The sequence below is a fragment of the Dissoconium aciculare genome (assembly GCF_010015565.1).
Source record: "Dissoconium aciculare CBS 342.82 unplaced genomic scaffold K489scaffold_1, whole genome shotgun sequence".
Lineage (NCBI taxonomy): Eukaryota > Fungi > Ascomycota > Dothideomycetes > Mycosphaerellales > Dissoconiaceae > Dissoconium > Dissoconium aciculare.
Genome location: NW_022984951.1, coordinates 1,195,434 through 1,220,083, shown reverse-complemented (window position 1 = coordinate 1,220,083; position 24,650 = coordinate 1,195,434). Strand labels below are relative to the sequence as shown.

Here is a 24,650-nt window from a genome sequence, read left to right as displayed (position 1 = left end):
CGATGTGGTGGCAAGGCAAATCATGAACATTCCTACGCCCATGAATAATGGATCTATATATATGTCTGCATGGACAGCCACTTCCGGACAGACGAGTGACATTCCAAGCCTCACAATCACTTTTCCATTCTGTCATTCGATAACCTCGCAATCATGGGTGCCTCTCTCTCCGTATCCATTGGTCGGTCAACACCACCGCCCGCTGTTAACACCACAGTATGCGGCGGTCAGACCTATGTTTATGAGCAATTAGCCGGTTATGGTCTCATTCCAAGCAACAAGCGTGACCTTTACGGAGATACCATCGGTGGCATCGGCTCCGCCATTGCCATCGACCGCAGCTCATGGTCATTTGATGGCACCTCATATTCTGGAATCATCTACGGCCTGCCTGATCGAGGTTGGAATACCGAAGGCACCTTGGATTACCAGAGCCGAATTCAGAAGATCTACGTCAACTTCACTCCAGCGGAAGACGCCACAGTCGGCCAGCCATCAGAGCCTAACATTTCGTTCGATCTGCTAGACACCATCCTTCTCTACGACCCTGCTGGCAACCCGACATCAGGTCTTGATGCCAACCAGAAGGGCCCATACTTGAAATTCCCTTCAATCCCCTTCGCTCTCCCAACCGCCAACTTCACTGGCGACGGTTATGGTGGTTCCGGCAATGGCGGCGTCCGTGTTGTTATCGATGCTGAAGGCCTTTTCCTCGGCAAGGATGGGAGCTTCTGGATCTCCGACGAGTACGGCCCCAACATCTACAACTTTGCAAAGAATGGTAGCATGGTCGCCGCTATTCGTCCTCCCAATGCCTTCATTCCGCAGCGCAATGGATCCGACTCGTTCAGCAGCAACAACCCTCCCCGCTACGATCAGTCCATTGTACCCAACCCCGTCGACCCGACCAGCGGCCGCAACAACAACCAAGGTCTTGAAGGCCTTACCGTCAACCCGGAGGGCACCCGCTTGTACGCTTTGATGCAATCCGCCCTGAACCAGGATGGTGGCCCAAAGAACGCTAACAGCGCACAAACTCGTTTCGTTATCTACGATCTGACCACCTCGCCCCCGTCACTCCTCGCTGAGCACGTGGTCACCCAGAGTCGCATCGTACCCAGCGATAGCACCAGCAAAATCGCCCGCCAGAGTGAGATCCACTATGTCAGCCCGACACAATTCCTCATCTTGGCCCGTGACGGCGGTGCCGGTCGTGGTCAGGGCGACAGCACCCAGTCTCTCTACCGTCACGTCGATGTCTTCGACATCAGCAACGCGACCAACATCGCGAAGACCTCAGACTGCACCACCTGCAGCATCGCATCGAGCAAGGGTGTCTTGGCCAAGAACGTCACTGCCGCGACCTACTGCTCATGGTTGGACTACAATGTCAACTCCCAGCTGAACCGTTTCGGTGTCCACAACGGCGGCGCCCAGGACGCGGGCCTTTTGAACGAGAAGTGGGAATCGCTTGCGCTTGCACCTGTATTCGGCTCGACCACCAACGAGTACTACCTCTTCTCATTCTCCGACAACGACTTCATTACCCAGGACGGCTATCTCAAGGGCGGTCAGTTCCAGTACGCCGATAACAGCGGCTACAGCCTCGACAACCAGGTTTTGGTCTTCAAGGTCCAGCTTCCCAACGGCGCCAAGCCATTGGTCTCATAGATGAGTTACGATCAATGTGTGGTCGAATGGAAAGTATCGTGTTATATTTATTTTTCGCATGACCGTGAAGAGAGCATCTTGCATATAGGTGGGCGGGCGGGCAGATCGCACAAAAGTCTAGAAAATGAAATCATGATGCTGAATATCAAAACTCGTTCACCACATAAAAATTGAGGCTGTTTCGTATTCCGAATTTGTTTCGAGAATGTGTGCACCCGTCTTGTGTGATAAGCTGAGCCTCCAGCCACACCGGACGATGACGGTTTTGGTCCCGGGATCACATTCCACGAACAGTACCAGCTGAAGTGCGGGCCATTCAATAATGACCGACTTCGAAAGGGGCTGCTTTGCAAACACATGCAAAAACATGCAAAAAAAATGGCCTCCACATGCTTGGTAAATCGTATGGATGACGCCCGAAAAGCAGGGAAGTCGCAACGGAACATTCCCCATGGAAAGAGAGAAGCGGACCCTTCCACGGTTCAAGGACTTGCCTGACTCTCTGCAGCTTCGGAAGCCGCACGCGAACCACACGCGGAAGCCTCGTGGTGCATGCGTAGAATTCTTTGATAATCTCCAGCTGGGCGGGCATAGGCACGATAGGGACGTTTTCCCCTCCGATAATTCGGTAACGAGATCGACACATACGCATATTGCCTGCCAATCCATGGATCTGCAGGTGGCTGATGATGAAACGCCGCCTGGCCTGGTCTTTCTTCTCCCGCTGTTCCCAACCATTTGTCCGATGACAGGGTGCCACTCGTCTGTGTGTACGTTTGTGTGTGGATTTGCGCGACAGAGCGGGTAACACGCGACACCTTGACTTGTTCGCAGGAGTGATTTCACCGGGCGGGTGCCCACTATCATTCACTGACTATTGTGAACAATGAGACAATGGAACAATGCATCGAACTTGTCTCGTCCGGTGGGATCGCCCTGCCCCTTTCACCCGATCCCGGAACTTCCTTGATGCCTACCTGATCCTGATAGATGGGTAAAAGGTAAGGCAGGTGGTTCTCCTTCCAGGCGAATCTACATGCGAAACCGTTCATTGTTCACCAGCGGATGTTCTCTCCCGTCGTATCTCATGACATGGGTACCACCACCACTATCGATACAATCACCACCGCGGCGTGGTTGGAATGTTTGCGCTCATGTGCGTGTATATGTGTGTGGATTTGTGCGAGAGGAAAAGAGCACGCGTGTGCGTACAAGCCACAAACCAATGCCGCTGAAGGCAGAAGGGTGTGATTTTCCAATGTGCATTCCGAAAATGTCAACCGGAAGGAACGAATCGCTCATCCCGATGATACCGACTCCCATCTTATTATCATCACCTGCCCAGGTGCACACAGGAAGACTTGCAGCAATCAATGTGAGATTGGAAGTGTGGCTTCTCCTCCTATTCTCGGCTTTCCAAGATTTCTGTCAATATTGATCATGACCATTGTGCGGCAAGGAAAGAGTGTGTGCAACCTCGAAAGTTGGAGAGCATAAACAACACGTTCTGTCTCTGCGTGAGGTATCACAAATAAATCCGGGCCAGAAACAGTAACTGGTACCCATTCATCTTCATCCCTGCAACGACACAATTCCTCTTCACCATCGTCATCCGACTTCACCAGCTCCAGCCACCTTCTTCGTTGAGTCAATTCCATCACTTGATCCTTCGCCTTTGTTTCCCTCATGCCTGCGTCCTTTCGTATGCAATCCGACATTTACTTCATCGACAACTCCACCATGGCGCCTCCACCTAGGCCTGTGACTCCATCCAGAGATCAATTCGTGACAGTCGAGACCAACTTGCTCCATTCAAAATCGTTTACTCGCAGCACCAAAGACATGTGGCCATTGGCATTCTATGGCAACGAAGCAGATCAACAGCTTCAACAATGTCCTCAGAAGAATTGCAATTCAACCAACAACAGTCGATCGCCAATCAATGATTCACAGACTTTCTTCATTGCATCGCACACGCCAAGGAAACGGTATCGTCGCGCTCGAAGACATGATAGCGTTGTTCAACCGCCTCAGACCCAATCTCGTCCGGTAGATGAATTCGAAAGCTGGTATGCAGACCAGACAACACCGTCGACCGCAAGTTCTGAGATCGATGTCGCAACCGTCACAGCGATACCCCAGAGCCCGATGGCTCATGAAGCCAAGGGCAGTCCCTCAAGTCCTAAATCATCGTCGCCTCGATGGTACAGACCACTACCAAGAAGTACAAGCTCAACATTTGGTCGCAGTCAAACTCCGAATGGTAGCCCACCAAAACTCTTGAATAGCGTTGCGAATGACAGTTTCCCGATCGTGACGCCGACTAAGCCTCAATTGAATCCTTACATCTTCGACAACAATCACCTCGCGCGCACCAGAAATCGTAGCAGCAGCGCTCTGCGGTCTCCGTCGCCTTTCTCGACATCATTCAGCTCCGGAGGTAACGAACCACCACAATTCTCGCTCGATCTACCCCTACCTGACTTCATTGCGCCGAGACCTGCGGTCAGGCAACGGTACGTTCCTGCTGGCGGTACCGCCAAACTAAAGGACCGTCCAGAAATCCCCAATTCTCAGTTGCCGCCTACCCTGGTCCACAACATAGCGCAAGTACCTCAACAGCAGGAGACGTTTGTTTCGACGCAGTCTTCCACCACTACAACTAGCAACGACAATTTCTTGACGATGTCGCCTGAAGACCATTCTATGGATCTTGACCCTCCGGCTTGCATCAGCGCATGGGACTCTAGTCCTGTCTCGAAGCAGCGGGGATCCAGCGAAAGTGACAAGATGATGATGATGATGTTCCGAGGCGAGAAGCGGGGCCGGACGGCGAGCTCAGCGAGTATGCGAGAGAGGATCAAGCGTGTCTTCTCAAGAAAGGCAAGCGAAGTGTTCGAACCAAACGTGGCGTCGTCGCAAGGCTCATACCAGGGTCTCAATGGAGTGTTTTCGTGACGCAACTCCGAGGTGGAGGGTGTTTAGCTTGCTGATTCCTGAAGGGCAAATGAAACAACAAGAGACAGAGAAGCGCGCTCTGCAGCAGTGATATACATCCACGCTCTATGTTTTTCACATCATCATAATTCACACCCTTTCGTCGCTCGTCCATTTGATGATGGAAACCCGAGTAATGGATTGCAAGGCGGCAGTCACAAGACGATATTCTCAATTGTATCTAGAAGGCCGGCCAGAGCACCGAAGCTCGTCACCGAAGACGCATGTCGGGCGTATGACAGGAGGATATAGCGTAAAGACGGATAACATATCATGACCGAGAGCATACCGGCGAATGGCCGACGCTGCTATGGAGCCGCCAGAGATGTGGCGTCAAGTGACTGCCTTCACGACTCACGGGGACCAATACTCAATTGTTGCACTATTGTTACAGTCAAAGCAGTATGGAAAAGACGGCTTCGACTTGTTGATAGTGTAGATATTTTGCTCTTCCGCGATTCTCGATAGGAAGAACAGAATTGGTGATTATCTGTGCCTCCTTGTTGATGAAAATCGCGGTTCAAAAGTATCAGTCAGAACTACCTAGACATGAGTGATTACAGCGAGATGAGACTGATGGTTAATCTTTGGCATTTGATAGAAAAGTACGTCGAAGCTGACATGCGGGCAGAACTGCCGCGTCTTCCGCAGCAGGTTTTGCAAGCATCCCAAATCTTCCAGTCGCCGTGACATAAGTAAAACAAAAACAGGAATCAAGAAATAACCCTCGAAGCCACAGTTTAAAACCAATTTTTCCTCCTCTCCCCAACAAGTTGAAAGAGAGGATAAGAAAAGAATCAGAGTTTGCTTTCTTCGCGTCCGTGTAGTAACAAGGAGGTTGTGCCGAACGCAGAGATCATTCCCCCATGAAGACCACATCCTTTCGCCCTTGAGCCCGGTGAAGAGAGAGCTTGGGGATGGGTGATCCGAGGGCGAAAAAATTTCATCTGCTACACGCTAAGCTTTCATCATCTGTGAGGGTGCAATTTCGTCAGTCGGAATGGTCATAACATCAAGCGCTTGAATTGTAAGGATGGAATGGGTAATGGGAGCTGCTTCGGCGAGTACGTACGTGGTTTTGACTAGGAGGGTCATCATTGAAGAAAGCCAAGTTCATTTGCATCGACGTTCGTGTAGTAATATCAGTCGCGGTGCGCGATAGTCACGTGAACGCGGGTAGAGAAAACTAGGCTGGAATTGACCGAACGCGTGCTACGCGTCTCGGCTCACTTGCTCTTCTTCTCAAGAGTGTCCGGATGCGGTAATATCATTCAGCACTCGTTGAATAGTGCCAGGCAAGTAATGATGATGCCTTAAGAAGATTCCGACCTGCCTCGATATTGGTACTTCGGTCCCAGCTTCACAACTGAAACGACGAGAGCGGATAAGTGCGTGATTGTCTCGAACATCTCACTATATTCAGCCTGGACACCTTGGTCCCAAGAGCACAGTCTTAATGATCCCGCGGCGTGTTGCGCGGGCATCTCGAGCATCATGGACTCCGAGAACGATTGCGTCACCTGCCCGGCTTGGTTTCGTTCATAGCCAGAAAACGAACTTCAGATACATACCTTTACAGCACTGTCGTTATCACTCCAAACATGGAGAACCCCCATCAAATAAGAGCTTCGCCGAGACGAGGAGTGTCATTGATGATTTCAAAAAATCCATGGTCTTTCCAGCCAGGACGCACGACTTCAACACGATTATTCATGACACTGCCAGCGTAGTAGGCCAACGGGTGACTCTTCACGGCTATCTAGGCACTCGTCGAGTTGCATCCAGGAGTTTGAAGTTCTTGAACTTGCATGACCCAAAGCAAGAAAACATCATTCAAGTCGTCGCAAACCTCACCCCTGCAGGAGATAAGACTGGCGAAACCTCCATAGCACTTCATGATATATCAGAACATAGCCCTCTGGCTATCACTGGGATCGTCGTAGCCCGGCCAACGAGCACTAAGCAACCTGGTACGAAGAAGAATGGCCCAGCGTCGCCGAACAATCCTACTGGAGCAGAGAGTGTCGCAAGCAAGGGGGTGGAGATACAACTCGAGAGCATCCATGTGCTGAATGAGTTCCCTCCTGATGTCATCATGTCAGCGGATACAGTCTTCCCGTCAGAACAGCGGCACTTGCAAATTCGCCGATCGAACGACATCCGCGACGCTCTTGCGTTCCGCAGCAAAGCCGCAGCCGTAGTCCGCAATACACTTCTGTCGACCGAAGATGAACCTCGCTGTGGATTCACGGAGATCGAGACTCCGCTCCTGTTCAAGTCGACGCCAGAAGGTGCGAGAGAATTTCTGGTCCCCACCCGGGTCCCGGGAATGGCATATGCTTTGCCCCAGAGCCCTCAGCAATACAAGCAAATTCTCATGGCAAGCGGTATCACTCGTTATATTCAGTTCGCGAAATGCTTTCGCGACGAAGATTTGCGCGCCGATCGTCAACCAGAGTTCACCCAAATTGATATGGAAATGGCCTTTGCTCGTGGTCAAGATGTCATGGATGTTGTCGAGACTTTGATCCGCGCGCTATGGGCGCAGTTGCTACATATCGACGTGCCTTCTAAATTTAGGCGCATGAAGTACGCAGAAGCAATGGGGCGGTACGGATCCGACAAGCCCGACTTACGTTTCGGCTCAGAAATCTCTAGGATAGAGTACATGCTTCCTGTTGACCTGGTCCGAAAGATCGGGCCCTTGGACGATCCCATCGTGGAGATCATGAAATTCTCTGTGTCAGATGATCCTTCCACGACCTTCCAATTTGTCGACTCTTTCATGCGTTCTCCTGAGGCCGTTCCTTTCATTCAGAACCCTCACGGTCAGCCGGGTATGTTCTTCTATGATTCCCGCAAACCTCTCCAGGGCCTACAGCCCTTTGGCTTCGAAGCTGCCGAACATCTTGAGGACCGTTTCGACTTGAAGGACGGCGACCTTCTCGTTCTCCAAGCACGACCCAATGCTAAATTCGCCGGCGGCTCCACGCCAATCGGCAATCTCCGCCTCGCGCTCCAGAAGGCCGCCATCAGACAAAATCTCCTTCCGCCCCTCTCCGGTTTCGAGTGGCTATGGATCATCGATTTCCCCCTCTTCACCCCCGTCGCCGCCGACGACGCCAGCGCAGATCCTGGGCAAGGCGGCACCGCCGGCTTCGCTGCAACCCACCATCCTTTCACCGCGCCGGCAACTCCCGAGGATGTGGATCTCCTTCTCACCGATCCGACCGCCTGTACTGCAGACCATTACGACCTGGTCGTGAACGGCGTCGAGCTCGGCGGTGGATCCCGCCGAATCCATTCCGCCGCTCTGCAGCGCTTGGTCCTGCGGGAAGTGCTCCGCGTGCCGGAGACGCGCATGGGCGATTTCGAACACCTCCTTGAGGTTCTCCGGAGTAGTGGATGCCCGCCACATGCAGGAATCGCGTTGGGATTCGATCGGTTGATCGCGGTCATGCTAGGGAAGGAGAGTGTAAGGGATGTCATCGCGTTCCCTAAAAGTGGAAGGGGAGAGGATGCGTTGGTTAGGAGTCCGTCGAGGATGACGGAGGAGCAGATGGAGACTTATCACTTGCGTGTGGTAGAAGCGGGAAAGAAGTGAAGGGTCATGTAAAAACAGAAGATGCGAAGATGTGAGTTAGTCGCGGAGCAATCTTGTATATTAGTCGTCTCTTTCATCATGGTTGCATTATCAACTAGACTAATTATCTCGTCGAGAAACAACCTCATCATCGCTCATCAGTGTCGTGGGTCATTCTCATTCTCATTCTCATAATCATATTCATCACAATCGTATCCTTGACCTCCCAAGTGACATAGTATCATTCTCACCGGTTCATCGTTTGCCCAAGCCCGTTTCTGGAACAGCTAGCGATCATTCATGATCCGCCGTGGCACCGAATGCGAGGCCGAGCGTCACATCTGTGCAACTCAATCAGGCACGCTTCCTAGTGCTGCGAGTGGCCTCGCGAACATCCTCGCGAATGTTGCCAATCACATTCTGCGCCTGCTCCTGCAAGTTCTGCGCCTGTCCCTGCAACTTGTCGCTCTCCTTGTTGATTGCCTCTCCAACTTTGCCCGCCAGCTCGGAACCGCCGTTCAAGTAGACCAAAGCGGCAACACCGAGCAGAGACAGGCCCACGTTGCCCCAGACGCCAATGTCCATGGCGATGGTGCGGTGCGTAGGGCGGCTCCAGTGCGAGAATGACCCGATGCCGGTAAAGATGTGGTGCAGGATCGTGATGAAGATGATGGCGGGGGCGTAAGGGCGTTTGGTGCGGGTGGCAGAGGGAGAGGTGGTGAAGGTGCTGTTCAGGGTAGAGCCGACGAGAGCGTTGGGCAACGGGACGGCGTCGGCGAGGACGAGAAGGAGGGCGGACAGGGCGAGCAGGCCGTAGGCGTCGACGCGGGTAGTGTAGAGCTCGAGATCTGTAACGAGATTAGGGAGCATGTCAGTGAGATTCCGATCGAGAAATTGCCATGATCTTTTCGTTGACATATGCAGAGCGAGTGAATTAAACAACCCGACTCATGAATGAACAACTTTTCTAGGCATTTCGAAGGCCAAAAATTTGAGCATGTGAGAAGTGAACACGCTCATGATCCTCTCCGTCTTCGAGTGAGCGCAGTGCTCTTTATGCGAATGCCGAGGACCACAAGCAGAGAAGCACAAGCACGGTATTTGGCAAGTAGTAGATACAACTCACCATTAGGCTCGGCCAATTGTGACGGCGGACGGAACCAGTCGCACACGGTGGCCGGGTCAATCACACGGACGATGCCGCGGAGAAAGTACCAGAAGCTTGTTCCTGTACGATCGAGAGCGATGAGCTATGATCAGTCTGCTGTGAACTCAAAAGGACGAGATACCGAAGATATAGGCATGGTATGGCTGGAATGGCAATTAGTTAGCATTCATTCCTGGGGTGGTCTCAAAACGACAATCTGTGCGATTGACGAAGCTGTAAGACTTACGTTGGCAAAGTCGAAGATAGACATGGCGGCAGGCTTCTCAAGCAGGCCGTGCTACTCTTGGTTGAACAATCGTGATCGGTTGGAATCTTCACTGTGACGATCGCAGAGCAAATGTTGGATGTGAGAGTTATGTGATAGAGATGTGAAAAACCGACGAGCAAGATGGGCTCTGTTCGTGATCGTGATGAGGTGGGTGGTGATTGTGAAGGAAATAGTTCTGAAAGCGAGAGAAAGGAAGATATACCCCGGCCTGTGGCCATTCACTTCCTGTATCTATCGCTGAGCGTGGGCAAGCATGTGCATGTGGGTTTGCGCCAATGTGACCCGTGAGCTCGTCAGACCGAGATTGCACGAATGAGGCCAAAGGTATGTACGTCATTTCGCGGTTGTGCAGGTGTGTTCAATGCTTGCGCCGGGCAGCTTTCGTGCGCAGCCAAGTGAATTTGCTGATCACACACACATTGACACACAGTACAGCACGTACGGTGAACAAGTGCTGCTGTACCTACATCACACTTGCATACCTAGTAAGTATGTATGCAGGTCGATATTCGCGGAGGAAGCTCGAGGTTGGCCGCCAATCTTCGCCTGTTTTGTTGGGGAAAGCTCCAAGCTCTCACTTCCCGAGCTCCGAGCGTGACAACGGCGATAATAAGAGCGCTTCAATGGTCTTGTTCCTCGCACGTGAGACCACGAACCGCCCCCTACAGAGTCCGATTCTTGTTCTATGAAAGTTATACCGAGGCAAGAGGACTGATTTCGAATCTGTATATCCTCAGTCAAGTCGACTGAGGGATTATCGCCCAGCAGTCGCTTCGTGGACAGGCATGACACTGTGTCCGCGGTGCCAGCGCATTTGGGAAATGAGCGAATTCGCGTGTGCTTATGACGACACATGAAGGCAGGGCTTTCGGAACATCACGAATGAACTCGGTAACGACATCCGGAGTCTTGTCAACGCTGAACACCAGTTGATCGACACGAAGATACAGCTGATGCGGCGATGCCCTCAGGTACGTGGCGAACAAATAGACCTTCGACCGGCCGCATGTTCGCGATGTGAGTCAAAGTCCGAGTCTTACATTTTCACAACATTTCTTCCATTGTAGGCTGTAGCTATTCTTTCAAAACGAGTGTATAATATCGTCTACCCTGCCATCGCAACTCCTCCATGCATCAGCATGCGCAAATCAAAATTTGTCTGCTTGCCGTTCTTGACCCAGACTACCCTGCCCGTCACTTGCTGAAAGCATCGAGCGCATCGATCATGAGCCACGGCGACTCAGTTCTCCGGCATTCACTCCTCGTCAATATCGGCATCATCGTCATCGTCCTCATCCGCTTCGTGACCTGCTTCGTCGCCTTCTCGGAATTCCACAGTGTCCCCATCGACGCTGTCCCTAGCGCCCTCGTCAATCCACTTTTGGAAAGGGTCTAATTGGACCTTCTCCTTCGGGACCTTCGGAGCCTCCGGGTCCTCTGGCTCGACCCAATCGCCATCACGCTGCATGCGCTCTTTATATTTGCGGCCGGTGAAGGTGACGGGATCGATGAGGCCCGGACATTCGATCGTGAAGGCCTTGATAAAACCGGTCCACGTATTCGCTTTCTTGCCGGTGCTGCCTACCGTCGACCACTTCCACGAGCGGAAACAAGTGCCGATGCCACTTTCGTTGTCGGGGTAATCTTCGTCGACGGAGAACTGTTGCATACGGCGTGATCAGCCGAGACAATTCAAATGGTGCTGAATTGGGAAGGCGAGAGGGAAACTTACCGGATAGGCTGTCATGCGCCTCTTGGAATGGCACACCCGGTTGCGGTACGTGACCATCTTGCACTTTGCATCGCGCTCCGGTCCAGCTGCCGCGCCCCAGGTCATCTCCGACAGACCATCTTGGACGTTTACGCTCCCGAATTTGTTAGGGGTCGGGAACTCAAAGCACACGGGCTCGGCAGTCGCCTCGATGACCACGGGATCCAAGACTGGACCCTGGCAATCATATGTCATGTAGCGCTGGATCAACAGGGTGATGTTGGGCAGACGCGGATCAACGGGCTCGGCGATAGGCTCGGGGAGGTGCTTCTTCTTGCGCTTTTTCTCGGCCTTCTTGAAGGCCTTTTTGTCGCGGTGTTGTTCCTTCTTCAGGTTCTTGTAGAACTCCTCGTGCGTTTGCTTCTTATCGCCGCGGCGTGAGAGATGCTCGACGAGGACATAATCGGTCGCATTGTCTTGAGCTACCTCTGGCAGGAGTGACAGGGGAGTACCGATGACCATTGAGCTGGAAAACCCCACGAGGAGAAAGGGGGCAAAGCCCAAGACGACGGACGTAACCTTCATGATTTTGTTCGAGATTACTCACAAGTGAGGTGAAGTGAGGCGTGTGAGAGTTGTGATGTGGGAGTTGTGATGAGAGAGTTGTGATATCATCATTCTCAAGTGGAAAAGGACCTCTTATAGCATGATTTTTCACCGATTCTAGGTCTTTTTCCATTCGAGTTAACATGTAATTTCAATTTTGGCTATGATTGGATTTGCTCCTCGACAATGCAAAGTGGAATCTAGGCTCCGTCTCGTACCAAAGATTTCCAGAGGCTTTGCTTCACATCTCTGGTCCAGCATGAGAGCGGATCAAGGCTGTTCCGCTTTTTCTTATCGACTTTGCAAAGTGCGCGCAGCAGCACCGACCCTGAATCGGTGGTGGGCGTCGCGATTGCGGTGTATCGAGCCGTGAAATTACTGCGCCGGCAAGTCGTCCCGAATTCAGCCCAGCCGATTCGTGATACCCCTGAATTGGCCTAGCGCTTGAAATGTGATGATAGACTTTGCTATGTCATATCGAGCTCAGATGGACAAGTTGTAGAGGTCACTCTCGCGTCTTCTTGTTCAATCGTCGCTCTCTGCCGCGGCTCCCTAGTCATTTCACGAAGGTACGACTCTCGGCAGTCTTGAGGCGCAATCATCCGTCCTGCTTGGGACGTCGAGGACGCTGCGCAACATCTGAGCGATACACACCCAGCCCAAGTTCCCGTCTAGAATTTGGTAAGTCTGGCTCTGATGAGCGACGCGTACCAGCGCATGCTTCTGACCTTCGAGTTCATGAGGTGTCGCATGTTGCGAAGCATAATTTATCTGCGCACTTCATAATCGCACGTAGGCCATGGCTGGAGGGTCGAACCGTATGGTAGCCGGTAAGGGAATGAGATGATGCTCTCTAGAATGAGCTTCTTCACTCCTCTTCGTCGTCCCATTCTTCAGGTAAAATGTCTTCCTCGCCAAATATTCCGCTCCACACGCGTCCAAGCAGTCCCTTCTTGAGCACCATCGCCAGTACCAGTACAATGGGCAATTGCCACACGCTGGCCCAGAACAGAGCTCTCGCGCTTCCCTTCTCACCATTCAGTCGCCAAAATCGCCATGCCTCCTTGGCCATCCAGCCGTTCGCACCAGCACTCAGCATCGCGAAAGCCGGGTCCGTCACACCGGTCCAGCTCAACGCGGCACAGATAGGGAACATGGCAATGCTGTATCGCAAGCTGACTCGCGCTGCCATGGGTATATTGGTCGAAGTCAGCATTCGATATCCTGCACCAGCGTACTCATGTCGCACTGCGTGAGACAAAGCGAAGAAATGAGGGAATTGCCATGCGAAAAGCAAAGCTGCGAGCAGCCAACCCCCTGTTGCAGCTGGAGTGAAGAGAAGCTCGGAGGACTCGGCGACGAGGCTCGACAAGAAGCCTCCATCGCTGCTGTTTGCTTGAGGGACACTGGTCACGTATTGGCTGCCCGCCGCGCACCAACCCATCAAAGGCGGAATGGCTCCAACTATGGCACCCACCCAGGTGTTGACGGGATGGATGCGCTTCAGCGGAGTATAGGCAAAAGCATACAGAGCGATGTTCGTTGCACCGAGGAGTGCAGTCGTTGGATTGACGCCATACCACAGAAGGACAGTGCCTGCAGCACCAGTGGCTGCAGCGAAAATGAGGGCAGCTCGTGAGCTCACGAGACCGCGGACCAGGGGGCGATTACGTGTGCGGCTCATTTTCGCATCATGTTGAGGCTCAAAGAGCATGTTCAGAGTGTTGGCGGATGCAATCGCGAGGAATGTGCCCGTTGTAAGGAAAAGGAGTGTGAGCGTGCTCAAAGATGGCGCCGAAGTCACAGTCGTACTGAGTAAAGCTGGCACCGGGTATATTGAGTAAGAAGCAGTCGTTGTGAGAACAATAAGAAATGCAAGGCGAGGTTTCGTCAGTGCTAGATAGCTCGAAAAGACACGACGAAAAGATTTTGCAGGCGCGGCGGCCGCGTCTTGTGATAGTGTCGAGGATGCGTCTGGCGGGAGTTGCTTCTCGCCTCCGGATGATTCTGTACCCGCCGCAGTCATATTCGCTGCCGCCGCAGCTTCATCCTTTAGTCGTTTCCGTCTTCGATGTGGGGCCTCTTCTGTTTCATCTTGTGCATCGACCGATGTACGTCCCGCTGCTGTTGAGATGTTCCTTCGAATGCCCGCCTCTTCTACGGATGCCGCCGCGGCTCCGGGCACCTGTCCGCTTCGCGATCTGTTGCTCTCTGGCGAAGCCTTTCTCCCGTGATATGCATTTGCCCAGAAGAATCTCCGATCAACCTCATCTTCCCTCGGTGTAGCTATGGCGCTGGCCTGAGCCCTTCCAGCAACATGATATGATCGTCTTTGTTGCCATGAGAATTGTTGAGAAGATTGTGAGCGAAGGAGCTGTGGCGATCGCAGATGATATCCGGCGGTATTGCTGCTGCTCTTCCGAATGGACGTTCGAGCACAGCGGGAGCAGAGAAATGCCGATTCCAGTAACATGAGAGGACAGGGAGTCTTGAGTAACGTCGAAGGTACCCGCATCGACATATTGAACAATCGAACGAAAGACAAGAGACGTGCAGATCTGCTAAAATGATATGTGCATTGGTCATGTATCCATCACTTGGTCAAGTGATATTTAATCTGCCTGTAGGTAGGTCATGGCCAGAACCTCCGAGTTCCCAATGGTCGGCCGGCGTTCTTGACAGTCGTGAAATCATCGAGGCTGCACGAGTCATGCACTTTGCGGACATTTCCTAATTGAGATGTACAGTGCGGACGTCAGATGCAACACTCAAACCTCGGATCTATTTAATATGTTGCTATACCGTGCACGCGGAATATAATTAATCGGAAATGGGATTTTGATGATTTCACGGTCTCGTAGTTAGGTATGATATTGATCAAAGCATATTTTGACAAAGCTTGTGACGTGAAGCGGCTATTTGAAATGTCCACCAAGTCCGTTCCTATCGCCATGATCTAGCGCTTCAATTCGACAGAACACGTTGGCCAAGTAAATGGGACGTATTCTTACCTGACTGCGGCGCCTATCACGGCAGCATACCTATCAAGAACTGCTCGAAAGCAGTTTCTCGGATCGTCAAAACAATACAGAGCTTGTTCCGAGCATATCACTTCCTAAGTGTTTCCCGTCGGTCCCCCGAAGTAGAGACGCGGGCAAAATCACAAGCAGTAGTAGAGCGGCATACCAGAAGAACTTCATTGATCCCCCACGATGCATTGGCTATGAGCCGTTCTCACATCATCAGAGTTTTCAAATTGTCGTTCCGCGTTCTGTTGCTCTCTGCGGGTCTCATTTTGAAGAGAAGCCTCCACGGCGGAGGCGTAACGTATGTTGGGGCTTTCTCAAGTATCGATGGTCGATCAGAGAATGCGGTATGGTCGGAGTCCGTGTTGTTGAAGACATCCGACGCCTGCGCGACTATAATAATAGCCGCCGGCGGTTGAGGTATTGTGTTGTATTCGTAAGAGTTGAGTATTTATATCGTTCAAACATATCGTGATGACCTGCGACATTCGCATTTCGGTCCAGACTCATCCACGATTGTTGGCTGTGTTTGGTTGTGAGAGACTCATTTGTCCAAATGAATCGAAATTGTCGTAAGATGTTGGGTACAATAGCAGGCGTAAGAATGATCAGGGATCATCATTGCGCAAGTATGAGATACAGAATTCTTGTCCAAGGATTCAACAAAGTCCAAGACTCTGTCGAAGGTGAGGAAACCTCTGTACAGGTTAAGAGTGAACTCGAGCCGAGAAAAAAAAACAAGAAAGAAAGCTAAAATTCAGGTCGGCTTCGCAGATTGTGCGACAAGCCATCCCAAGGCAAGGGTTGGTGAAAGTCTCAGTTTAGAGACTATCAGACCCGTAATGTACCAAAATCATTTGGTTGTAAAGAAAATGTAGTTGAATTAGTAACGCCACCCATGTCAATCCAGCATGTCTTCCGTCAGCACTTGACTTGCGAAGACTGGTGCCCAGTGTCGTTTTTGAAGTAAAAAAGTTGTGAAAAGTATCGTAATCAGCGGAGGATAGTGGTGATAGTGGTCGAGAACTCGGAGGTATAGCAGCATCTCCGGTCGATCGGATTTGTGTTGGAAAAGTCATCATGGCTAGTTCGTCAGAAATCGGACGGTCAGGCCGGGGTATCATTTTTGAAAAGGAGTAGACTCGATCCAGTCATCTCAGATCGCACGGCTCGAGACGTGAGTGATATCGGTGGAGGGAGAGGGTGATAATCCGGGGAAGACGCCATGAACGTAAAAGCAAAAACAAAAAGCAACGCGATGGGATGGGATAAGTTGTGCTTTCAGCACAGTAGGCCCGGGTTACATCGAACCGAGACTCATGAGAGCCATCGCAGCACGCTCTTCCGGCGTGGAAGACAACAGTCTTCCGGCTCGCTGTGGCACAGAGGACGAGTGCAGGCCACGCTGCTGGCGGTCATGATGCGCAGCTGATGAGCGGCGGGTAGCCCAATCGCGTTGGGAGAGAGAATGGGAGGCAGGGCCTCCGCCGACGGTCCGAATGGCAATGCCGCGGGTTGTCAACAGGTTGGGAGTGGGCAATGAAGCCTTCCGCAACGCGTCGATACCCTCAGCTGCCCAGGTATCGTCGTCGGTGTCCGAATTAGAGTCAGCGTCGTTGTCGCTGTCGGAGGAGACCTGTGATGGGTCCCGCCCATCCAAGGACATACGTTCGGCGGCTTCCTCGAGCACATCCATGTCCATATCCACGTCGCGATCGCCGTTCGACTCATCCTCTTCGAGGAGACTGGAAGCCGTCCAGCTGCCGCCAGAGTGGTGTTCGCGTCGACGTCGGGCGCTCTGGTTTTTGCGCACACCGCGAGACATGTGCACTGCGGAGTCGGGTCGTGAACCGGGCTCACTATTGCGCTCAGGAGAATAGTTGTCCTCGACGAAGGAGCCGACGCCGGAGTCGAGCGGCGAGCTACCTTTGACGTGTGCGTGCCATTTGCCCCAGCCAATCTTGTCAAAAGCAATCTCGCCCGCAAGCCCGCCACCTGACGGCTTCTCCAGCGCCGCGACAACGATGCGACGAGCCTTCGCAGGAGGAATGCGCGAAAAGCCCGGGACCATTTGAGTAAGTTCGTATAAGACATCGCGGATGGGGATGGCGCCCTGACCGAGCATGATCTTCGGAAGATGATGTTTGGCCAACATGGCGGGCGTGATGGTGATGGACTCGTCCAGGCTGGAGAGTGCGCCGACGCTCAGTGGAATGCCGCCATTGTGGCGAGCATCCTGGTGACGCAGAGAATGATCGTCATCCAATCCGGACCCTACGCTATGCTCCCGATCGATAGTCATGGGAGGTGGCGACATGGCTCCCTCCTGCCAAGAGTGGGCAAACAACTCTGGCGACATGGAGTTGGGCAGAGAGAGAAGCGCATCAGCAGCAGCCTCGTAGGCAGCAGTGCCGGTGTGGTCCATAGCGGGATCCCGTATGCGAGGAATGGCGACGAAACGGGTAGGCGCAGTGGCAGATGCCATCGCAAAGCTGGATGTAGAGGCCATGGGAAGGGATGGGTTCAAGTGGAAGCTTTCCTGCAGGTTCACGCAGTATGAGTCAGCGAAACTCCGGATATGCAGAACTCCACGACACAACCACTTGATCAAACACAGACAGCGGGAATATGAGGCGCAAGACAATGCGACTTACTTGACGATGCAAGAAAGCTGATTCGCGTCGATATACGTCAAACGCGACGATGATGCCGGTCCGTAGGCGAATGCGGAGTTTAGAGTGGTGACAACGGGCGTCGGGGAAGCAAGGTGTGGCGGAATGCGTTGGCGTCGCAAAAGGCGAAGAAAGTAACAACAGCGATATTGCCGTCAAGTTGATCGAGGGAAGATGTTTCGAGGTTGGAGATGGAGAGAAGTAAAAGTGCGGTCTCGGTGATGAAGCGCTCGCTCGCTGACAGAGTGGGCAGTTGTGTGGTGTGTGTGTGACGGCGGAGAACACTTGGGCAGGCAGTACGATAGGTAATAATAGCATGTAATGAGAGTGGTGATGGTGGCCTTGCGCGATGACTCCCTCGCTCTCTCTCTCCTTCCACTGTAGACAGTTGAAGGCAGGCGTGTTCTGGGCGAAGACTTGATTGGTTCGCCTGGTTGTCAACAGCAGAGTACCCGAACCTTGAACTCACGATCAGTGCACCACACTCGATAGATCCTCATTGTTTCTGCAATCGAATGACCCGTCCCAAGACTACTTCTATCCCGACTATTATCGTTACAAGATGCCCTCATCCAGCTCTTTCATCAACCTGTCCCGCAAGCACAAGATAAGAGATTATCAGACAATGTAGTCGCATGCCATGTACAATACACTGTGCCGGTGATGGATGCGCAAGTCAGCTTGGACTATGAGAGGCACCAGCACCGCTCGGGGGAAAGAGGGCGGCGTGTGGGCGAACTTCGAGTGCCGCATGAAAGCGGACAGATAGGCCGAGCCGTTGCGCGCTCTCGAGGACTGTGCTGTGAAGGACCAAGTTGAGCGATGATTGCATCCATTTCCCGATCTACTCCGTTGTCTCGGTGCCAACCAATTGATGCGACGATTGTCTCTGCCCTTCTCGGATTCCGAGAGGCCCTCCGAATTGTTAGTCCATCTGCTCACAGGATCTACATAGCGGATGTCCAAATGAACCACGAACATCTCCATTCGTGGATGGGCCAATTTGGATCGTTCCGATGGACACCAGGGCGTTCATGTTCGTAGACGATTTCGTCACATCAAAGACGTAGAACAAAGCAATGACGGGGCACAGAGATGATCGCTCCATTAGCCAAGCTTTGAGCCTTGCCGAACGCGTCTTTGTCTCACTTTATCCACAGGATAACGACCACATGGCATTCTCATTCGCGATGATTCAGACTGAGAAGACGCTTGTCTCGGCAAGCTCCACTATAAAGGCTGATCTACACAGCCGACAGGCAGGCCCATCAACTGAATTCGTCGGAATCAAGGGTCCTTCGCGATTTCGTTCATCTCGTGATAGATATTCATATGTGGGAGCAATAGCACGTAGGCATCAAGTATTAGTGACTTCTTATCAGTGGTGACCTCGTGAATAGATGCGATAGAGCCCGCGGACATGAGAAACAGTCAGGATCCAAAATGGGAAGGGAACCCCACGGGCCTTTGCTCGCTCAAGCCACGACAGCCAACAGGCCATAGCATCGTCAGCCACACGGATGATCCAGACACCTCGTGCTCCCGTCGCACGGGGCAAGACATCGTCGTTTACGTAGCGCGGGCAGGTCATGTGCAACTCGGAATGCAAAGCACTATATCCACCTGGGCATATAGGACATCATCTGTCGTCATCACCATCAATCGAGTCATCGCCTGCTTCTGAATAGAGCCAAGACGACGTTTCCAAGGTTGTCATTTGCTTGGAATGTGGCAGAGGTGAGATATGCACCCCCGCTGTGGCACTCCGTCCACGCCTGGGTAGCCCTTATCGTGACATCCGCATGGTCCGATCACGGGCCTCAATTTGTTGTATATACTATCGTCCGGAGCGCTTTTCGCGAAGTCCCGCTGAGCGCTCCTCGCGGTTCGACGTATTCCGCGATCGTGATCCGTAAGACAAGTTTGATTGACCTTCTAACGGTCACGAAGAGGGTCAGTGCTCGTTCGATCACCCATCCAGAATAGATTCGTTCCTGCAATTCTAGCGACTGGTTAGATGAATCCGGAGTCCGCCTGTTGTGCTGTGCTATACAGCACATCGTGATCCGTGGACATACATATTGTACCTACCTAGGTAGGCATGTGGTTGGGAATAAAGCGAGCAGAGCGGGCGGGTTCCAAGGTTGGTCGCGCCCTGACTTCTCATGCACGACATCCGTCGGTGCCTCTGCAAGCCCGCCCTCCCCGCTCTTTCTGTACGTGTGTCGATCTCCTACTGCTTTATGTCTCCACGCAGTGATACTGCTCCTCGGGATATTGGTCCTGCAGCTGCGCCTCTGCAGACACGCATCTGAAAGGGACACGTCGATGCCAAATGCTAGAATCTCGGGGCTGCTTTCCTCGTAAATTGCCGATTTCGCCGAAACACGAGCAGCCTTGGGATTATTGAAATGCAGCGAACATGCTTGCTCCACAGGCCAGCTGCCAGGTCTGCGATAGCTGCTCACATACCTAGGTAACCATAGAGGCCGAATGAAAGCCCGTCGGACTTTACACATGCATCCAAGCCGCAGTATGCTGCAGCCATGGGAGCACACGTCTGTGTAGCTGCAGCGCTTCTTGATCGTCAACCAGAACGCATAATTCAAATCGTGAAGCTCACGAATACACTTTCGCCAGCCAATCATCTCTGCACAGAGGTCAGATGCTGCTTCACATTCGTTCGATCCACGGACGTCTCCTCTCCTCTCCTCGGCTGCTTCTCAATCTCCACGTCTCCAGCAGTTTACCTGCATGTATCACTCTTCGCGATTCCAACTTTGTCATGAGATGTACAGTGCTGCGAAAAGTGCACCGTGCCGTACATCACACACATTAGCGACGACTGGCGCTACTGTGCCATGTCTAGCACGTAGTGCGGGGCATCGCGACAGCCGTTCAAAAGCCCACGTTGCTGCACCGCGCTCTCCCACAGGCACCGCCGCGTCGGCGTCGTCGCCGGAGCCCGGGAACGAGCGCGCACATAACGTTCGAATCAGTCCTGTGATTCGATCATGAACAAATAAAGTCAGAAACAAGATGGAAAGACTATGCCGCATTGCCGGCGATGAACGACGTCAGGGCTTTCGATGCGTGATCTTTTGCAATGTTCTGACTGGCTCACAAGTCTAGTTGGAATCAATAGAGCAGCAGGGACAAGGCCCGCTTTCCAGCATTGAGCGCTGGGGGAAATGACGATCCTCAATTGATAACATGCTGCATCGTGGGCATTGCTTTGATCTGATTGCACCATGAGACTGATTTCGACCTTGCAGTGACGCATGAGATTCGTCGGGAAATCTTGGCAAACGCACTCGAGTTGCTTGCATGTTGACACGACGGACAGAACTTACGAGATATGGTTTGTGGTCATGGACATGCTCCAGTGCAAACGTGGTCCAATGCTTCGCTGGTATGTATCATGCCATGCTGCAGGGCCCACATGGTGGGACTACGTCGTGGGCAACGAGCGTGAATTTATCGTGGGTTGCAACATTCAATTCCTGCACATTGAATTCATCATTGTGATGAGTGCCATCCGTGCTCCCTGTTGCGATATTGGCACAGGATGTAGACTCTCGTACTATAACCTGGTGGGGACCTCTCAACATATGGGAGCAGGATATGTGGCGGGATGACGACAAAATGATCTGGACCCACGCGGAGGAAGCCCAAGGAAGACCCACGCATGATCAGTCACAGACATTATCACATCGAACTCGCCCACATCGCGAGTGCGGATTCGCGTCACTGGTGTCGACGAGCTCCAGTCCAAATGTCGAGTCCACTCAACAAGCTCAACGTGGCGTGCATCTGCAATTTGTCGAGTACAGCTCATCCTGTTCTAAGTATGGACAAAGGGAGAGATACACGAGGCGTACACAAGCCAGGCGCGGGCGCTCTTTCCGCTTGATATTCATGTCATCTGTGTCACAGTATTGTCGGTCCGATTGAGTAATCGGTGGTGATATGGAGCACAGGATCACCAACAATACTGAGATGCACGACACGTTTGATGCCACTGGCAAAACCTCAGGCCACTCCAGCTTGAGGCTCCCTATATTGTGATATCAATTCGCATGGTGCAGTAGCTGTGGATACACCATCATCTAATTTCCCCGACGAAGTGACTGATAGAAGAAATTGATTTGCACAACTTGGTTCGTAGGGATATCTAGCTCTCATAGGTAATTCTACAGCACAAATTATGAGTATAAATTCGTTAGTTGCCAAACTTCTCGTTCCAAAACCAAATCTCTCTTCCTCCGTCTGCGTATCGCCCGACTTCACGTCTCAAACCCTGGCAGAGGCTTTTCGGCCCACAGACGACAACCGCGACACGTTGTGGCAGCTCATGACTCTCGTTAGGGGCAAATATTTGATCGACTGCTTGACTGAGATTTGGGCGACCAGTACGTAAGGTCAACGCCGCAAATCTCTCCTTCTGGATGGTGGTGCTCCGGACATCAGATCCAGTCGCGAGCTCCTCGGCATTTAGGAGAATCTTGCGTTCCTCTAGTTCAATGGCATCGCTACCTTCTCGGAGATTGTTGTTGTTTGAAGTACTGGTCCGAATCTTGCGCTTCTTGCTCTCAATCGTCTTGTCAATACACTCATCGCGACTGTCGCCACTGCTTGAGCCTGTGATGTGGACGACCAGACGCTCGGCGAATCCTTCCAGACGACGTCTCTCGTGTGGAAGAGCCCATGAAAGATCTTCCGCTCGCCGAGCAACCCATAAGAAAGTCACCTGCTGTCGGCGGCGGCTGCCTTTGCTTGGACTCAACTCCCCCAGAAGTTGCTCATAGAGCGGTGAACAGAATGTCCCTCCAATCCCCCCAGCCACGAACAGCACACGGTCATACTGCAGTAGCCGATCCCCATGTAGCATGTCGCCATAAGGTCCTTCCAGATGGATGAGGTGCTCGATGTCTGGTCGCAAGGCACTCAGCGCCCTTGTTTGGCCACCAAGGATCCGTGCGACGAATTTCAGCTCGACCTGCTCTGCAGCTTGCCTCTTCGTACGTGCAGCGGGCCCTGCTTTCGCAGCGGTCGGTATCCGAGCCAATGTGAAGGGATTGCTGCGTGCCCACGGAAGTATGAATCGACCTGGTTTCGTTGAGACATAGCCATAATTTCCCGGACGCCAAGACGTGAAGCGTGCACCAGCGGATGGAATGGCAATATCGACGAGTTTGTCCGAGCCTGGTACTGGTGTAATACGAGCGGAGACTCGTTGTGTAGCCAGAGCACGCAGTACCTGGTTGGCCATATACACAGCCAGGCTCTGGTAGAGATAGATCCGGATGTGATGGACATGAATCCACAAAGCAGGAAACCCCAAAAATGCGAGGGTGACGTGAAGAATGTAGAAAAGACGGTAGTTTCTATGTCGAACCCAGCCAAGTGCAGTCGTGCCCAGGACTGCAAAGCTGACGAAGGCTGCATAGCCGGTGAGGATGTAAGTCTGTGTCAACTTTGTGGCAAGGAGTGAAGAAAGTACGAAGAAATTTGTGTAGAGTGCTACATGTGCGGCAAAGAAGAGGATGATGATTCGGCCAAGTAGTTGGTGAAGTGTCAATAAAGTCTCATATGAGGTTTGTGTCAAGAGCTGGAGAGGCGAATATGGAGTCTTCAATGGAAGTAGATAGTGCAGCGGCATTTGTGATGCCGCGACAATCCCAAGGCGTTTGGTGAGGTGAAGATAATCTAGCAGGCCCAATATCAGCAACACAATCGAACCAATCTCACTCTCATAGCTTGGAATTTAACCACTTCGTAATATGTCTCAACGCCCTGTCGGCACTGAACTCACCATCTCCGGTCTGTGCAAAACTTAGGATGAGTAGCCAGACAGCCCAACACGCTGCTGCTAGCAGCGCGCCGCGAGAGCTCCCTACCCATGCTACCTCTTCACTGCTCCACCACACGAAGTTGTTCCAGCTCCCAGCGACGGACATTCTTTGGCTGTTCGATCTAGATACGCCATCGTCCTTCTGGGACGACGGCTCGGACGATAGAGTCCCGCTTTGCGACTGCGCGACAGCAGCATATCGCGGCGGCTTGCCAGTGTGGTACTTGCGATTGATAAATTTCACTAGTAAGACGGTTTGAACGACGATCAGCGGGATGATGGCGGACCATTGGGCAATGGTAGCGTATAGGTCGAGAAGCTGTCGACGCTGGGCCAGCCCGTCGGCATCGAGCGTGACAAAATGATACATGTCGATTGTACTGCCAGCGACAGTATTGAAGTATTGAAAGAAAGTATCTTCAAACAGAAACCGTCCAGGGGAAATTCTGTGGGATCTACTTTTGTTCGATGCGCGGCATCGCCGCTGTCAGGTCACTCTCACAGCGCTGGAGAACGTGCTTGTTTTGAGGTTTTAATATCTTGTCATGTGTAGTATATTCTGCGATTGTAGAACAGCATCTCTATACAGACTCGCCAACTTGAAGTGTTCACCGATTTGGAGATTTGTGATCCATTTCGGAGGGTTGTCAATCGTGTCGCCGGCGTGCCGCTTACGGTCCCCGATTCAAGGGCTGACGTTCTCCTCTGAGGTCCCCGGGTCAGCTTTAATCGCTGACGTAATCCATCTCCTCTTTGGGCATTAACGTCAAACACCAGAGCGCGGTCCACCCCACGGCGTGGTCCACGAATTACGTGTCTACCACCTTTAACACTGATTATCTCAACCAATACTTAATAGATTGCTTTGAGACTTAAATGTGTTATATAACAATACTATTCAATCTACTGTACAGTGTTTGAAGGTGTGAGCAAAGGAACCACACTTGCTACACCGACTAGCACGCTTTGGAGCCCTTGGCATCTGCTCCCTTATTTGTGCTTCAACCTCCTCTTGCTCAACTATCCCTTGGATCTGAGAGGCTGACAGGGCAGGATCTAATGTGATTGCTTTCCTCTTCCTGGATTTGCGTTCA

General features: G+C 52.3%; 10 protein-coding genes across 10 annotated transcripts; 4 read left to right on the top strand and 6 right to left on the bottom strand.

Moving 5' to 3' along the window:
* Positions 1–153: 153 nt before the first annotated feature.
* K489DRAFT_406024 (uncharacterized protein) lies at positions 154–1,671 on the top strand (the record flags this gene model as incomplete). The annotated part of the gene is made up of 1 exon (XM_033607210.1): positions 154–1,671. One exon carries the CDS (start codon positions 154–156, stop codon positions 1,669–1,671), a length of 1,518 nt encoding a protein of 505 aa, XP_033464347.1.
* A 1,686-nt stretch (positions 1,672–3,357) lies between these two features.
* Positions 3,358–4,629, top strand: K489DRAFT_366481 (uncharacterized protein; the record flags this gene model as incomplete). Its single annotated transcript, XM_033602782.1, has 1 exon — positions 3,358–4,629. One exon carries the CDS (start codon positions 3,358–3,360, stop codon positions 4,627–4,629), a length of 1,272 nt encoding a protein of 423 aa, XP_033464346.1.
* A 544-nt stretch (positions 4,630–5,173) lies between these two features.
* On the bottom strand, positions 5,174–5,759 carry K489DRAFT_12634 (uncharacterized protein). Its single transcript, XM_033599013.1, has 2 exons — positions 5,741–5,759; positions 5,174–5,640 (listed from the first exon to the last, which is right to left on the bottom strand). Exon 2 carries the CDS (start codon positions 5,545–5,547, stop codon positions 5,212–5,214), a length of 336 nt encoding a protein of 111 aa, XP_033464345.1. The 5' UTR covers positions 5,548–5,640; positions 5,741–5,759; the 3' UTR covers positions 5,174–5,211.
* A 229-nt stretch (positions 5,760–5,988) lies between these two features.
* Positions 5,989–8,489, top strand: K489DRAFT_375395 (uncharacterized protein). Its single transcript, XM_033603677.1, has one exon. The coding sequence runs from the start codon at positions 6,125–6,127 to the stop codon at positions 8,270–8,272; it is 2,148 nt and encodes a 715-aa protein (XP_033464344.1). The 5' UTR covers positions 5,989–6,124; the 3' UTR covers positions 8,273–8,489.
* On the bottom strand, positions 8,439–9,841 carry K489DRAFT_12596 (uncharacterized protein). The gene is made up of 4 exons (XM_033599007.1): positions 9,646–9,841; positions 9,541–9,562; positions 9,378–9,479; positions 8,439–9,099 (listed from the first exon to the last, which is right to left on the bottom strand). The coding sequence occupies exons 1-4, from the start codon at positions 9,667–9,669 to the stop codon at positions 8,606–8,608; spliced, it is 642 nt and encodes a 213-aa protein (XP_033464343.1). The 5' UTR covers positions 9,670–9,841; the 3' UTR covers positions 8,439–8,605.
* A 790-nt stretch (positions 9,842–10,631) lies between these two features.
* On the top strand, positions 10,632–11,224 carry K489DRAFT_12589 (uncharacterized protein). Its single transcript, XM_033599006.1, has 2 exons — positions 10,632–10,658; positions 10,755–11,224. Exon 2 carries the CDS (start codon positions 10,817–10,819, stop codon positions 11,081–11,083), a length of 267 nt encoding a protein of 88 aa, XP_033464342.1. The 5' UTR covers positions 10,632–10,658; positions 10,755–10,816; the 3' UTR covers positions 11,084–11,224.
* K489DRAFT_12585 (uncharacterized protein) lies at positions 11,225–12,075 on the bottom strand. Its single transcript, XM_033599004.1, has one exon. It carries the CDS (start codon positions 11,981–11,983, stop codon positions 11,366–11,368), a length of 618 nt encoding a protein of 205 aa, XP_033464341.1. The 5' UTR covers positions 11,984–12,075; the 3' UTR covers positions 11,225–11,365.
* Positions 12,076–12,878: 803 nt separating this feature from the next.
* Positions 12,879–14,090, bottom strand: K489DRAFT_292305 (protoheme IX farnesyltransferase; the record flags this gene model as incomplete). The annotated part of the gene is made up of 1 exon (XM_033600216.1): positions 12,879–14,090. A coding segment is annotated over one exon (1,212 nt), but the record flags the coding sequence as incomplete, so codon positions are not given.
* A 2,240-nt stretch (positions 14,091–16,330) lies between these two features.
* On the bottom strand, positions 16,331–17,539 carry K489DRAFT_406018 (uncharacterized protein; the record flags this gene model as incomplete). Its single annotated transcript, XM_033607209.1, has 1 exon — positions 16,331–17,539. One exon carries the CDS (start codon positions 17,537–17,539, stop codon positions 16,331–16,333), a length of 1,209 nt encoding a protein of 402 aa, XP_033464339.1.
* A 4,293-nt stretch (positions 17,540–21,832) lies between these two features.
* Positions 21,833–24,161, bottom strand: K489DRAFT_397602 (uncharacterized protein). Its single transcript, XM_033606911.1, has 2 exons — positions 23,518–24,161; positions 21,833–23,411 (listed from the first exon to the last, which is right to left on the bottom strand). Exons 1-2 carry the CDS (start codon positions 23,924–23,926, stop codon positions 21,925–21,927), a joined length of 1,896 nt encoding a protein of 631 aa, XP_033464338.1. The 5' UTR covers positions 23,927–24,161; the 3' UTR covers positions 21,833–21,924.
* Positions 24,162–24,650: the final 489 nt, after the last annotated feature.

What these genes read in the sequence shown, in the direction of transcription:
- K489DRAFT_12634 (XM_033599013.1), bottom strand. Translation starts at nt 5,547, where the DNA reads ATGTGGTCTTCATGGGGGAATGATCTCTGCGTTCGGCACAACCTCCTT.
- K489DRAFT_12585 (XM_033599004.1), bottom strand. Translation starts at nt 11,983, where the DNA reads ATGAAGGTTACGTCCGTCGTCTTGGGCTTTGCCCCCTTTCTCCTCGTG.
- K489DRAFT_397602 (XM_033606911.1), bottom strand. Translation starts at nt 23,926, where the DNA reads ATGTATCATTTTGTCACGCTCGATGCCGACGGGCTGGCCCAGCGTCGA. An exon ending in TTTTGCACAGACCGGAGATG is followed by an intron (nt 23,412 to 23,517) that starts GTGAGTTCAGTG and finishes TGGGCCTGCTAG; the next exon opens with ATTATCTTCACCTCACCAAA.
- K489DRAFT_375395 (XM_033603677.1), top strand. Translation starts at nt 6,125, where the DNA reads ATGATCCCGCGGCGTGTTGCGCGGGCATCTCGAGCATCATGGACTCCG.
- K489DRAFT_12589 (XM_033599006.1), top strand. Translation starts at nt 10,817, where the DNA reads ATGCATCAGCATGCGCAAATCAAAATTTGTCTGCTTGCCGTTCTTGAC.
- K489DRAFT_12596 (XM_033599007.1), bottom strand. Translation starts at nt 9,669, where the DNA reads ATGTCTATCTTCGACTTTGCCAAC. An exon ending in ATACCATGCCTATATCTTCG is followed by an intron (nt 9,480 to 9,540) that starts GTATCTCGTCCT and finishes TCGATCGTACAG; the next exon opens with GAACAAGCTTCTGGTACTTT. An exon ending in ACAATTGGCCGAGCCTAATG is followed by an intron (nt 9,100 to 9,377) that starts GTGAGTTGTATC and finishes ATCTCGTTACAG; the next exon opens with ATCTCGAGCTCTACACTACC.